Source organism: Moschus berezovskii, chromosome 21, assembly GCF_049115385.1.
Source record: "Moschus berezovskii isolate FMDL1 chromosome 21, NW_MosBer_1.0, whole genome shotgun sequence".
NCBI lineage: Eukaryota > Metazoa > Chordata > Mammalia > Artiodactyla > Moschidae > Moschus > Moschus berezovskii.
In genome coordinates this window covers 42,751,682-42,764,602 of record NC_142480.1, presented here as the reverse complement: position 1 = coordinate 42,764,602, position 12,921 = coordinate 42,751,682, and the positions used below count along the sequence as shown (strand labels likewise).

At 45.8% G+C, this 12,921-nt stretch overlaps 1 protein-coding gene across 1 annotated transcript in view; it reads right to left on the bottom strand.

The window, feature by feature from the left end:
• The window catches only part of TMC3 (transmembrane channel like 3), a 49,695-nt gene that overhangs the window by 15,720 nt on the left and 21,054 nt on the right, over positions 1–12,921 (bottom strand). The window contains exons 10-16 of the mRNA XM_055417964.2: positions 11,397–11,544; positions 9,357–9,466; positions 7,596–7,674; positions 5,446–5,691; positions 3,968–4,096; positions 3,639–3,706; positions 623–751 (exon numbers count right to left, since the gene is read on the bottom strand). Of these exons, the coding sequence (XP_055273939.2) occupies positions 623–751; positions 3,639–3,706; positions 3,968–4,096; positions 5,446–5,691; positions 7,596–7,674; positions 9,357–9,466; positions 11,397–11,544 (909 nt within the window). The remainder of the gene's footprint in view (positions 1–622; positions 752–3,638; positions 3,707–3,967; positions 4,097–5,445; positions 5,692–7,595; positions 7,675–9,356; positions 9,467–11,396; positions 11,545–12,921) is intronic.

Below are 12,921 nucleotides of genomic sequence, written 5' to 3'. Positions count from 1 at the left end.
CAACAGGCTCCTCTGTATATGGGATTTCCCAGGCAAGAATACTGGAGTAGGTTACAGTGCCCTACTCCAGGGCATCTTTCCAACCCAGGGATCGAACCTGTGTCTCTTATGTCTTCTGCACTGATTGGCAGGTTCTTTACCACTAGCACCATGCAGGAAGCCCACACATTTTATATAAAAGGCATGTATACATATAAATATGTATATGCATCTATATATAGGAGCTGAGAAAGTTCAGACGGTAAAGAATCTGTCTTCAATGCAGAAGACCTGGGTTCAATCTGAGTTGGGAAGATGCTCTGGAGAAGGGAATGGCCACCCACTCCAGTATTCTTGCCTGGAGAATTCCATGGACAGAGGAGCCTGGCCAGCTAGAGTCCATGGGGAATCGGCCATGACTGAGTGACTGACACTAGATGATGATCAAACTTCAGGAAAAAGTTGTAAAGGAAGTGTCATGAGCTTAAAGAAAGTCGGGGTGGAGGGGAGCAATGGGCACTGGCAATGGCTTCAGGGAGGAAATGCAAAGGAGGGTGAACAAGATTTTGACAGGCAGAGAGCTGGGGAGACCCCCCCTGGATAAGGTAAGTGTGGTGGATGTGAGTTCTCTCCACTCACTGACCTGGAGGCCCGGAAGACTTGCTGGTGCGGCGCATTGCAGGTCAGCACGGCCCAGCTGCGCAGGTACATGAGCCCAATGAGTTTGAGGACGTTGAAGGCAGGGAGACATGGGGAGAAGAAGGCTCCCATCCTGAAACCACAAGGGGAGGCCAGTTAGCTTCTGTTCTCCTCGGGTCTGCCTTGGTTCTGAGAATTTGAGATGTGTACTCTGTGCTTAAATAACTGAGGAAGCCCCTGGAGATCTGAGATCCAAAACCTTCACCTTCTGGGAGTAAGACTAGTCACTTCTGCAGATGAGCTGAGAGCCTATTTTAAAATAGCTTCTTAAGAAAAAACCAGAAAGGATTTCTCTGGTGGTCCAGTGGTTAAGACTGCAAGCTCCCAATGTATAGGGCACAGGTTCCATCGCTGGTTGGGGAACTAAGATCCCACATGCTGCACAGCATGGCCTAAAAGAAATTCTCTTGACACAGGAATGCTAAGTGTCTTTTCACAGTTAGCAAAGGAAAGACCCTCTTCTGGTCAAGATACAAACAGTGGATAACTGCGATTCTGAGTAGGCTCTAGATTTTGCCTATCTATGGTGAGGGCTAGGGCTTCCCTGGTGTCTCCTGCCTGCAATGTAGGAGATGCAGGATATGTGGGTTCAGTCTGTGGGTCAGGAAGATGCCCTGGAGGAGGGCATGGCCACCCACTCCAGTATTCTTGCCTGGAGAATCCCATGGACAGAGGAGCCTGGTGGACTACATGGAGTTGCAAAGAGTTGGACACAACTGAAGCGACTAAGCATCTAAGCATGCGTGGTGAGGGCTACATTAATCAGTTATTGACTTTCAGTTTCCATCAACTTATGTGCAGCACAGCTACTTTTGTTGCACCTTGGGCTGAGCATCCTCACACATTTTGGCCCGTTTAATCTTCTGCAATCATACAGGAGGAGTAGGGACTTCTCTGGTGGCCCAGTGGTTAAGAATCTGCCTTCTGCTGTAGGGTGCACGAGTTCAGTCACTGATTGGGAAAGTAAGATCCCACATGCTAAGCGACAACTAAGCCCTCATGCTGCAATTAGAGAGAAGACCACACATAGCAATGAAGACCCAACACAGTCAAAAATAAATAAATATATTAATATAAAAATAAAATAAAAGGAGGGGTTAGTATCCAAAGTTGGGTCTGAGAAAATTAGGTGATTTGCTCAAAGACTAATAATAAAAGGGTGACCTATATCAACCAAATTGAGTGCTTTTGGGAATGACAGGCCTGGGATAAAATACCAGGGAAACAGATACAATTACCCTGCAAATAAGTGCCAAATAGGGAATGAAACCCAGATTTTCTGACTTAAGGCTAATCTGCTTATACTAGATGCTCATTCAATACAATACTTGTCAAATTCAGATTTAGCAGCAGGAAGATAAATATAGATACGAGGATAGGTTTGATAAGTAAAACTCTAAAAAAACACTTTTGGTTTCTCACATCAGGCAAAAAGATCACTGTCTATGGGAATGAGGTGAGACACTTAGCTTCTCTTTTCTTCCGTTTCCTCATATTTAAAATGGAGAAGAAAATACTAATTACCTCATAGGGTCTCTATAAGGATTTAACCAATTATTACAGGTAAAAAAAAAAAACAGTGCCCGATATCTAGCAAATGTTACATACATGTTATATATTATTTTAATACTATATTTATGAAAATATTTTTCAAAATAAGTGGACTATAAGAACACAGAACTATTTTTTTTTCTTGCAATGAAAACGTTTTAAAAAAATATTTATTTGGCTGCACCAGGCCTTAGTTGTGACACTCAGGATCTAGTTCTCTGACCAGGGATTGAGTCCAGGCCCCCTGCATTGGGAGCTTGGGGTCATAGCCTCCAGACCATCAGGGAAGTCCCAAGAACACAGAATTTGAATAAAGGAGTATCACTTGATTCTCCATTTCTCCTGCATTTTGCTGTATGATGATGAAGAGATTGTGTCTTGTGAATGTATGGAACATTCAGGCACTGCTTCCTTTTCTTTGCCTGTATTTCAAGAGAGCACTTTAGGGCGTCCAGGAGGGAAAGCCAGAGGTGGAGGAATGATTAGGGAGCTCTCTGACATGCCCCCAGGGACACATCCATACATGCGGATCAGATGATCCCTTCCAGCCTTTGGCATCTTCGTGAACATGATTGCCATGGCTGGGAGTTGCCCTGGGTGAGCAGCCTTCCCCTAGGGTGGGTCTGTCTATCCAGCAGATGGATGGTGATGCACCTGGGCTTAGTGAAAAGATGAAACAAGAGGACTTCCCTGGTGGCACAGGGGGTAAGAATCCACCTGTCAATGCAGGGGACACAGGTTCAGTCCGGGAAGGTCCTATGTCCCTGTTCTGTCCGGGAAGATCCCACATGCCTTGGAGCAACTAAGCCCGTGCACTGCAACGACTGAATCTGTGCTATAAAACCCATGCTCCACAAGAGAAGCCACCACAATGAGAAGCCCATGTACCTCAATAAAGAGTAGCCCCACTCACTCTAACTAGAGAAAGGCTGCACAAAGCAACCAAGACCCAGGACAGCCAACAAATAAATAAATAAATATTTTCAAAAAAAATATGAAAGGAGAGTGGGGAGCTGAGGGCAGGCTCCCCACTGTTACACAGCTACTGAAGGAAGTCCTCCTGAGGGGTCAGCAGCCACTCCTCCTAGCCTCCCCCCGCCACCAGCCCTACAGTTTATTCTACTGGTTCTTGGTTCTTGTGCAGTTTTGTTTGCGTATTTGTTTTTCAGGGACTGATAGTGATCTAAAAATGGACTATTTCCTTCATCATTCCTTTCCACAAAATGCTTCACAAACCATCACTGAAATGACTATTCACATGAAATCCTTCAGTCATTAACTGTTTATGTCCTTTCCTAATTCTTATGACTGTGTTTACTATGGTCACGCCCCATCCAGTCGAAGTAAATTAAAATCTCAGCCCAGATTAGATGTGAGCACAGGCAGGAAGAAGAAGCTTTCATACGTACCAAATCATTCCTTGGTTGTAGACTAAATGTAACACGTTCTCTGCAATTTTGAATTCCCCGTATTCAGGCTACAAGGGAAAATGAACTTCTGCATTAAAAAACATTCCAAAGTTCTTTGTGTAAACCAGTTCATTATAATGACATGCATAGAATTCTTTGCTCCCATTGTCTGTGTGGCCATCCCAGAAAATAGCAAAAGGGGGAAAAAAAAGAAATGGAAACTTAGTTTTGTACATTCTTTCTCTCGTCCCTCACGTGTTTTCTCTCGGCCATGTCAGTTTCCCAGCCTGGCCATCAGGAAAGGGTGGATCCAGCAGCATCTTACTTACAAACTTGCTCTCCAGGTCCCAGCACCAGTAGTCACTTAAGTACCGAACGAAAAGTCCTCGGAAGAAGTCTATGAGCAGAATGCTGGCCACGGTGAAGAGCATGTCAATGATGGACAGCTTTAGCATCTCCTGAAACACAAGGCATCCTTGCGTGCCACCATCCCCAGCCCTCCCTATGGCCACTTTCTTGTCAGGATCTGTTCATTTCCATGACTTGAGCCACTGGGCCCCCTCCCATGGTGACTTTACTTTTGGCACACAATGGGCACTCAATAAATATTTGTTCATCTGGGGACTTCCCTGGTGGTCCAGTGGTATAGACCTCACCTTCCAATGCAGGGAGGCCAGGTTCGATCCTTGGTTGGGGAGCTAAGATCCCACATGCCTCGGGGCCAAAAAACCAAAACGTAGATCAGAACCAATATTGTAAAACATAAGACAAATTCAGTAAAGACTAAAAACTTATGCATGTGTGTGTTCAGTCATGTCTGACTCTTTATGACTCCACGAACTGTAGCCTGCCAGGGTCTTCTGTCCATGGAATTTTCCAGGCAGGAATACTGAAATGGGTTGCCATCTCCTTCTCCAGGGGATTTTTCTCTACCCAGGGATGGAACCTGTGCTTCCTGCCTTGACAGGCTGATTCTTTACTACTGGGCCACCTGGGAAGCCCAAAAGTGGGAAGACTAAAAAATGGTCCACATCAAAAAAATCTTTAAAAAAATTTGTTTGCTTGAATTTTTGTATTTGAGGCCAGCATTACACCAAACCAGGAAAAAAAATCTATGATTCGGAGCCATTTAGTAGGAGACCACTTGAGGCATGATTATGTGATAATACCTAGGGAGTGAGATTCTCTGTACAAGACAATAGAGCAAATATGAAAGGCAGATGGGTTCAGAGCACAGAGTTTGGAGCATATGCCTGCATTTGGGGCATCACTCTGCTTTTACTATCCGTGTGCATGTGTGCATGCTCAGTCATGTTCAACTCTTTGTGACCTCATGGACTATAGCCCACCAGATTCCTCTGTCCATGGGGTTTTCCAGGCAAGAATACTGGAGTGAGTCGCCATTTCCTCCTCCAGGGGATCTTCCTGATCCAGGGATCAAACCCACGTCTCCTGTGTCTCCTGCATTGCAGGAGGCTTCTTTACCACTAAGCCATCAAGGAAGCCCCTTAACTATCTGTGATGTGAGTAAGTTACTTAACCTCTTGTGCTTCAATTTCCACATCTCTGGTTCTAAGGATGATAACAATAAGATTCTAGACTAAGCACTTACAACAGGGCCAAGCACACGGTTAATACTGCAGGAGTCTTTACACTGATTATTATTTGTTTTGAGTCCTGGGCAATCTTAAACCCCAAATGAACTTATTTTCCTTTTCTATAAAAGAGGCATAATGGCAGTCAGAGAGTTGCTAGAGTCAAGTGATGAAATCGATTCAGAAGGGTTCTATAAAGGACAGCAACCCACCTGTCCAACGTAGGTCTCCCAGCATTGGTCTTGCGGACTCCGGGTGGAGACCGTGGTCTTGTTGGCTCCTGAGAGAGGTGAGATGTGAGTTGGAATGCTGGCCTCTTCTGAGGCCCACGTGCTGTTTCTCCTGAGCCCTATTCCAGGCCCAAGTGTGGACCATCTCTCTTCTCCAGGGGCTGCCCTGGTGGCAAAGAGGATGGTAGAATCTATCCAGTGACTTGTGCTATTTAGGGGAGCGGCTTCCTGCAGATAGAGGGAAGGAAGAAAAGAGATTGTTCAGTTACAGTTAGTTCCCAACATGTGAACGAGTTCAGTTCTGAGATGGTGTTCATAAGTCCAAAAAAGTCAGCCTAAGTACCCAACAAACACAATCTGCTGTATAGTACTGTACAGTCACAGGTTTATAATACTTCTCACACAAATAATACATAAAACAGACCCCCAAAATAAAGAAAACATTTTTAGAGTACAAGACCTTGAAAAGTACAGTAGTACAGTTACAATTTAGCTAGCACACAGGAGCACGTTCACATCTTTGAAAGTATGCAACTTGAAGGTTCGTATGTAGGGGAATTACTGTATTTGTAAGTAACAATCTATCATGAACACCAAGGGTATCATTGCAATGCTTGGGAATAACCTCTTTCTGTATCTCTGTTTCTGTCTCCAGCTCTCTGTCTCTCTCACTCTCCCACTCTCTCTAGCTTGGTTGATAACCACTTGACAAGAAAGGGTCCAGGAATGAACATTGTAATGAAGAGTGTTTATTGGTCACTAGTAAGTGTCAGAGGCTGTCCTAGGTTACACACTGTTCTATGTCTCATTCTCATGAGAGTGTCAGGTAAGAATGATCATTCCATGTGATAGATAAGATAGATATGATAGATGAGGTGAGTGCTCCGTACTAGGAATGGTTGTGATAGATGAGATGAAGCTCAGCTAGATGAAGTAAGATGCTAGCAGGTGGCAGGTGGGGACCCAGTCTTTGCAACACCAAAGCCCTGACGCAGGACCATTACTCCCATGGCCTCTGCTGTCTTACAAGCCACAGGATTTGATGTTAGTCAGGTATGGCTTAAATAAACAACCCTAAGAAACCTCCTCTTCCCTGCCTCGCCTCCCCCTGCCCTTTGGGATATTCTCACAGGTGGATCAGGTTTAACATGAACTCCAAACCTACCCCAGGCTGGGAGTGGCTCCCCTGGTGGGTATTGAGAGGGGGGCTGCTCTGAACTGTTCTCCATAAGATGTTTATATTCTCCTGATTTTCTGAGTGGGTCACATGGCCTGTAATTCTCCTGGGATCATTTACCAGAGTTGTTGATGGCCTTTCCTGGTGGAATTCCAGGAAAGAGAGTCAGGAAACCCAGATTCTCATTCTAGCACTTATCAGTGACTAGCCATCAATTCTGGGCTCAGTTTCTCTATCTTGGAAATGGGACTAATTTTCCCATCCTTATGTTGAGAAGAACACAGCTGAATTGAATTTCCAACATGAAGAATGGAGTGTAAGTACAAGCAGTAATGCTGACAATACTGATGATGGCCCCGCATGTGTGTGTATATATGTGATTGTGTGCGTGTGTGTGTATATATATGTGTGTGCATGTGTATATGTGTCTCTGTGTGTATCTGTGTGTATATGTGTACATGTGTTTGTGTGTATGCATGCACATGTACGTATATTTGTATATGTGCTGCATGCTAAGTCACTTCAGTCATGTACAACTCTTTGCAACGCTATGGACTGTAGCCCACCAGGATCCTCTGTCCATGGAACTCTCTCCAGGCAAGAATACTGGAGTGGGTTGCCATTGCCTCCTCCAGGGGATCTTCACAACCCAGGGATCCATCTGCACCTCTTCTGTCTCTTGCGTTGACAGGCAGGTTCTTTACCACTAGTGCCACCTAGGAAACCCAATGTGTGTGTGTGTGTGTATGCATATATATGCATGTGTGTGTGCATGCATATGTGTGCGCACACATGTGTATGTGTGTATATGTGTGCACGTGTGTATGTGTGTGCGCACACATGTGTGTGTGCATGTGCATGTTTGTGTGTGTGTGTGTGTATGTGAGGATGTGCCTGTGTGTGGTATGGTGGAGGCAGTGGGCAGCTGGGCAAGTTCCCAGGGCAGAGCACTCACCTCAATGCTCATGCTGTTAACTTTGTCCAGGAGGGCGATGATCAGACTGTAGAGGTTCCCCAGATAGAGTACAAGGACCCTGGAAGCCACAAACCCACCTTGAATGAGCAGACCACCACACAAAATCCATGCTTCTGTCTGATCCATGCTTCTGCCATGATTCTGGAGTGACTACCATGCTTAGGCTAAGACAGTGGTTGGTTTTCACCCTTGGTTTCCTTCAGAATCAGATTGTATAAAAAATAAAATGGTAGCCTGAACTCATGAGGGGCAAGTCTATTGATGCCTCTGTTTCTCTAGTTTTGAACAAGAGCAACAAGGCCAATCTGTGTACTAGGAATGCAATCATAGCATTGCTTCTCCCTGGTGTGTACCTGTGAGGGAGCTGCTGGGGAATGCTCTTGTCTCTCCTGGGGAATGATCTTGTCTCTCCTGGGTTGACGGAGGAGGTGCTGAGCACAGCACAGAGGCAAGGGTTCGAGCCCGGGGGCTGGGACCACCCCTCCCCCCAGAGCCACCCTGGATGAGGGGTTTCCACACTCCATCCCCTGATCTTTCAAGTGTTGTTTTTCTATCTATGAAATGACAATTGGACTTCCATTGGACTTCAAGGCTAGCAAACAACAGCCTTTTAGCCAAATCTTACCATCTTCTATTTCTGGAAATAAAGCTGCAAGAAACACAGCCACACCCTGTAGATGCTGTATGGTCTATGGTCACTTCCCTACTATGACCTCAGAATTGAGCCTTCATAGACCTTCATAGTCTCTCTTCAGAGACTTCATAGACCAGCATGATCAAAAAGATGTTACTTGGTCCTTTACAGAAAATATTTGCCGACTCCCGAAAGAGAGTCATTCTTCCCAAAGTGATCTGGGGGAAGTTTGTTCTGTAGAACGTGATCCAGTGTTCCAAGAGGAAGTACAATCAAAGCACTGGAGGCCCCAGAGGGATGGGAGACAAGTAAGGCAGGGATATTAGAACCTGCCTTATATCTAATATCCCTGCCTTCTGCGACCGTCACCCTAACAGAACCTCCCCTAAAGCTGCACGTCTACGGACAAAGAGGCTGCTCCAGAGAGGAGACGGAGATTTTTCAGTAAGACAAGAAGCCAATGCTAGCCGTGAAACGTGGTTTCATGAGGCTGGCCCCTCTGATCTTCCCTGTCCCCAGTCTGCTGTGGCTCTCATCTGTATCTACCGCCTGCTGAACAGCCACTGACCATCTTACACAGCCCCCACGCTCCCTGGCTTACCCACAAGAACCTCTATGGGTCTGTGCTTTGGGGCGTTATGAGTAAAGCATTATGTTCATTTCTCATCTGGGAAGACAGCAAGAGTCTCTCACCTCTTCTGGTCAATCCAATGAAAGACTCAAAATGTGGGCAGAGCAGGGCAGCCTCTCCCTCTTCTGGTCCTCCTTCTCTCGCACCTGTTTCTCTGCCTGCTTCTCTCTTCTCACCCTCTCCCTTCTCCCCTCCCTCCGCCCCTTTTCCTCTTGTTCTCATCACCACCCTTTCATCCATCTCGTCCATCCAGTCCTCCTGGTCCTTCCTCTCCAGCCCCCTCCTCTCTCCCTACCACCTCTTCCCCCTCCTTCCATCGTTCAACCCCTGTGCCTAAGACGCTCCATAGGGCTAGTCCTGTACTCAGCTTGGCGGGGTGGGGCAAAGAAAGCCCTGGCTCCTGAGAGACTGAGTTCCCATGGTGGGTGGCCAGACAGTGGACCCATAAGGGAACCTCCCAGCACGGTGGCCGTACCTTGCCAGTTGGAAGCGCAGCGTGGTTCGTGGGTGGTACATCTCCAAGGCGGCGATAAGGTCGAAGGCCGATGGTGCCAGCATGGTGACGAGGGAGACCACCACACTCACCTACCAAGAGAATGCATGCCCCACCGAGCTCCTCCGAGGGCTCCCCACCCCCAAATCTCGGCCTTCATCACATGACAGTTGATCTCATAGCCTAATGTTTGGTAGGGGAGAGGGGTATTCAGAGGATCATGCAGTTCTTACATGGAAAACCTCCCCCAAATCTTAGCTAATTAGTTGTTTGACAAGGCCACTTTGCCACGGGTTTATTCTTTCCAGTGGTGGCGGTGGTAGTTTAGTTGCTAAGTCGTGTTTGACTCTTTGCAACCCCATGGACTCTAGCCCACCAGGCTCCTCTGTCCATGGGATTCTTCAGGCAAGAATATTGGAGTGGGTTGCCATTTCCTTCTCCAGGGGATCTTCCCAAGCCAGCGATCCAAACCACGTCTCCTGCATTGCAGGCAGATTCTTCACCAACTGAGCCCCCAGGGAAGCCTTATTCTTTCTAGGAAATTTCCTTAAACTAAAGACACTGATACATGCCATTTGGGATTCACTGGTGTTTTGGCCACCTTCTTCAATTACCATCTTATTCTATTTATACTTTCCTTACCTTTGGAAGAAGAAAATAAGTATAGCTGTTAAGAACAGAAAAGAAAAGTCTGAGAAGTAATAAATATTCTTTCTGCACATGCAAGATTATCTAGAGCATTACTTTTGAATGACTCTTGTTTCTCTGTGTTTATGGCAAGTGAAAGCAGAGGCTTAGCTGGTACAGGAGAGGTATGACCTAAAGAAGAAATAATTTCTGAGTTTATCTTTCAAAAATTTATCTACCTATCCACACACAAGCATATATTTCCATAACCCACGTAACTGACATAAAATACAGAGGTATGAGAAGAGACTCTGTGATGCAGCCTCAGATTCTGAAAATTATTGTGCATTGAGGATGAACGTATTACCTGCACACTTTGTCTTTAATCATTTTCACAGAAGTGGTCTGAGAGGTGGCATTTGTGCTACTTCTGCCATTCAAATATTTACAGGTGAATCAAACCAAACTTTCAGGACCAGAATCTTATAATAATTAGTAAGAATTATAAAATTGTTTATAACCTTCCTCTTGGTAATCTATTCGTGGGAATAGTCACATAGATGGAGGGGAAAGGACTTTTACAAAAATGAGCCATTGGTGTGAGGCTATTTTGGGAAGCATTATTGTGACTTAGAAATACAGAGGGACTTCCCTGGTGGTCCAATAGTTAAGAATCCACCTTCCAATGAAGGGGGTGCAGGTTCGATCCCTGGTCGGGGAACTAAGATCCCACAGGCCTTGGGGCAATTAAACCCACATACTGCAACAAGAGAAGCCTGCACACTGCAGCAAAGACCCAGCACAGGCAAAATACAGAAATATGGAAACCGCCTAAATGTTCAACAATCCCCACGTGGTCATCTTTGACACATGCAATGGAAGACAATGCAATTGCTAATACAAATCCTGGTGAAGTCAGTTTCTGGAAACATGCATGTAAAGAAACACAAAGCCAAGAAAGCAAAGCACAGTCAGCAGTGCAACTCCAAGGGAAAGAATGTACAGATCTTGAGGGTAGTTTTGAATCAAAACCTTCCTCATTAAGACCGGGGATATCATTCAGCCAAGCCTGAGTGTTGCCACTCTGGTTCCAAGTCCTTGTGATCCATGCTCTAGAATAAGAGGACTACACTTTTTCCATGGAGATATTTCCAGTGAATCCACTTAAGAAACACCACAGAGGGGACTTCCCTGGTGGTCTAGTGGCTAAGACTCTGCACTCCCAGTACAGAGGGCAAGGGTTTCATCCCTGGTTGGGCAACTAGAGCCCACATGCTGCAACTAAAGATCCTGCATGCTGAAACTAAGACCTGGTGCAAATTAATTAATTCATTAAAAATAAAAAATAAGAAACACCCAGGAAACAGAGGAGGGTCTGCCACTGTGTGTGGGTACCTCGTTCTTCTCCCAGAGTGTCAGCTCCTTCTTGGACTGCGCCAGCTTCTGGGACCGGTCCACCACGAAGTAGATGAGATAGATGCTCCCAGCGAGTGAGACAAGCACCAGGATGTTGGCGACGACCCGCAGGCAGATGGTCACTGCCCTGCAGGGAGAGGCAGGTGTGGGGACAGTACGCTGGGCTCCACACAGGGCGCCCAGATGCATGTCTTCCTCACATTTTGACAGAATCAGGAGGATTCAGGATTTGTGTGTGGGAGAGAGATGAGAACTGGGCTTTCTGCTGATTTGTTTGCTTGTAATAATGAATCACCAAGTGAGACATTTTTGAATGGGAATGTGTTCAGGATGGTGGCAGCTTTCACATTTCAGGGAATATCAAAATCACCTGTGAGGTTTGCTCTGCGAGACATGCTAAGAATGTGGAGTGTTGGGTCTCACTCTCAGAGATGTTAATTCTGTCAGTCAAGGTGGGCATTGGAGGGATCTGCATTTGCAGCACCTTGCAGGTAATCCTCATGTGGGCAGTGCCCTCTGCCCCCTAAGAACACAGATGGAGCCCCATCCTTTCATTTCATAGCTGAGGAAGCAGCAGCCCCGAAGAGTCAAGGGCATTTTGGGGTCATAGAAATTAATGACAAACAGAGGGCTAGAATCCATTTTCCAACACCCTGTGGAGAGTCCATCCCCCCATAACAACTGCTTCCTCTCAGGGACTGGTGTTTCCTCAACTCCCCAGGTCTCCAGCATCCCCTGCACAGGCTTTCTGCATTACAGGAACTAACCATGAGCTTAAACCACCAGTGAGGATGGACCTAGAGACTGCCTTCAAAGTGAGGTAAGTCAGACAGAGAAAAACAAACACAGCACAATTATCACTTATATGTGGAATTTAGAAAAATGCTTATTTGCAAAGCAGAAAGAGAGACTGATGTAGAGAACAAATGCATAGACCCCAAGGGGGTAGGATGAATTGGGAGGTTGGGATCAACATATAAACACTGCTCTGTATACCAGTCTATCCTAAAGGAAATCAACGCTGAATATTCATTGGAAGGACTGAGGCTGAAGCTAAAGCTCCAATACTTTCGACACCTGATTCAAAGGGCCAAATCACTGTAGAGACCCTGATGCTGGGAAAGATCAAGGGCAGAAGGAGAAGGGGATGACAGAGGATAAGATGGTTAGATAGGATCACCAACTCAATGGACATGAATTTGAGCAAACTCCAGAAGATAGTGAAGGACAGGGAAGCCTGGCGTGCTATAGACCATTGGGTCGCAAAGAGTCAGACATGACTGAGCAACTAAACACTCAACAGGGAACTACATCCCGCATGCCGCAACTAAGACCTGTCACAGCCAAATAAATAGTAAATATTCTTAAAGAGAGAAAAATTATAGGGTTCCCACATACCACATTACGAGATGGATAGATTTTAAGAAAAAAGAACTGCCTGACATTGTATGAAAATGAGGTAGACTCTGGTGATTTTGGCACCAAATTAAAACAGCTTATCAAT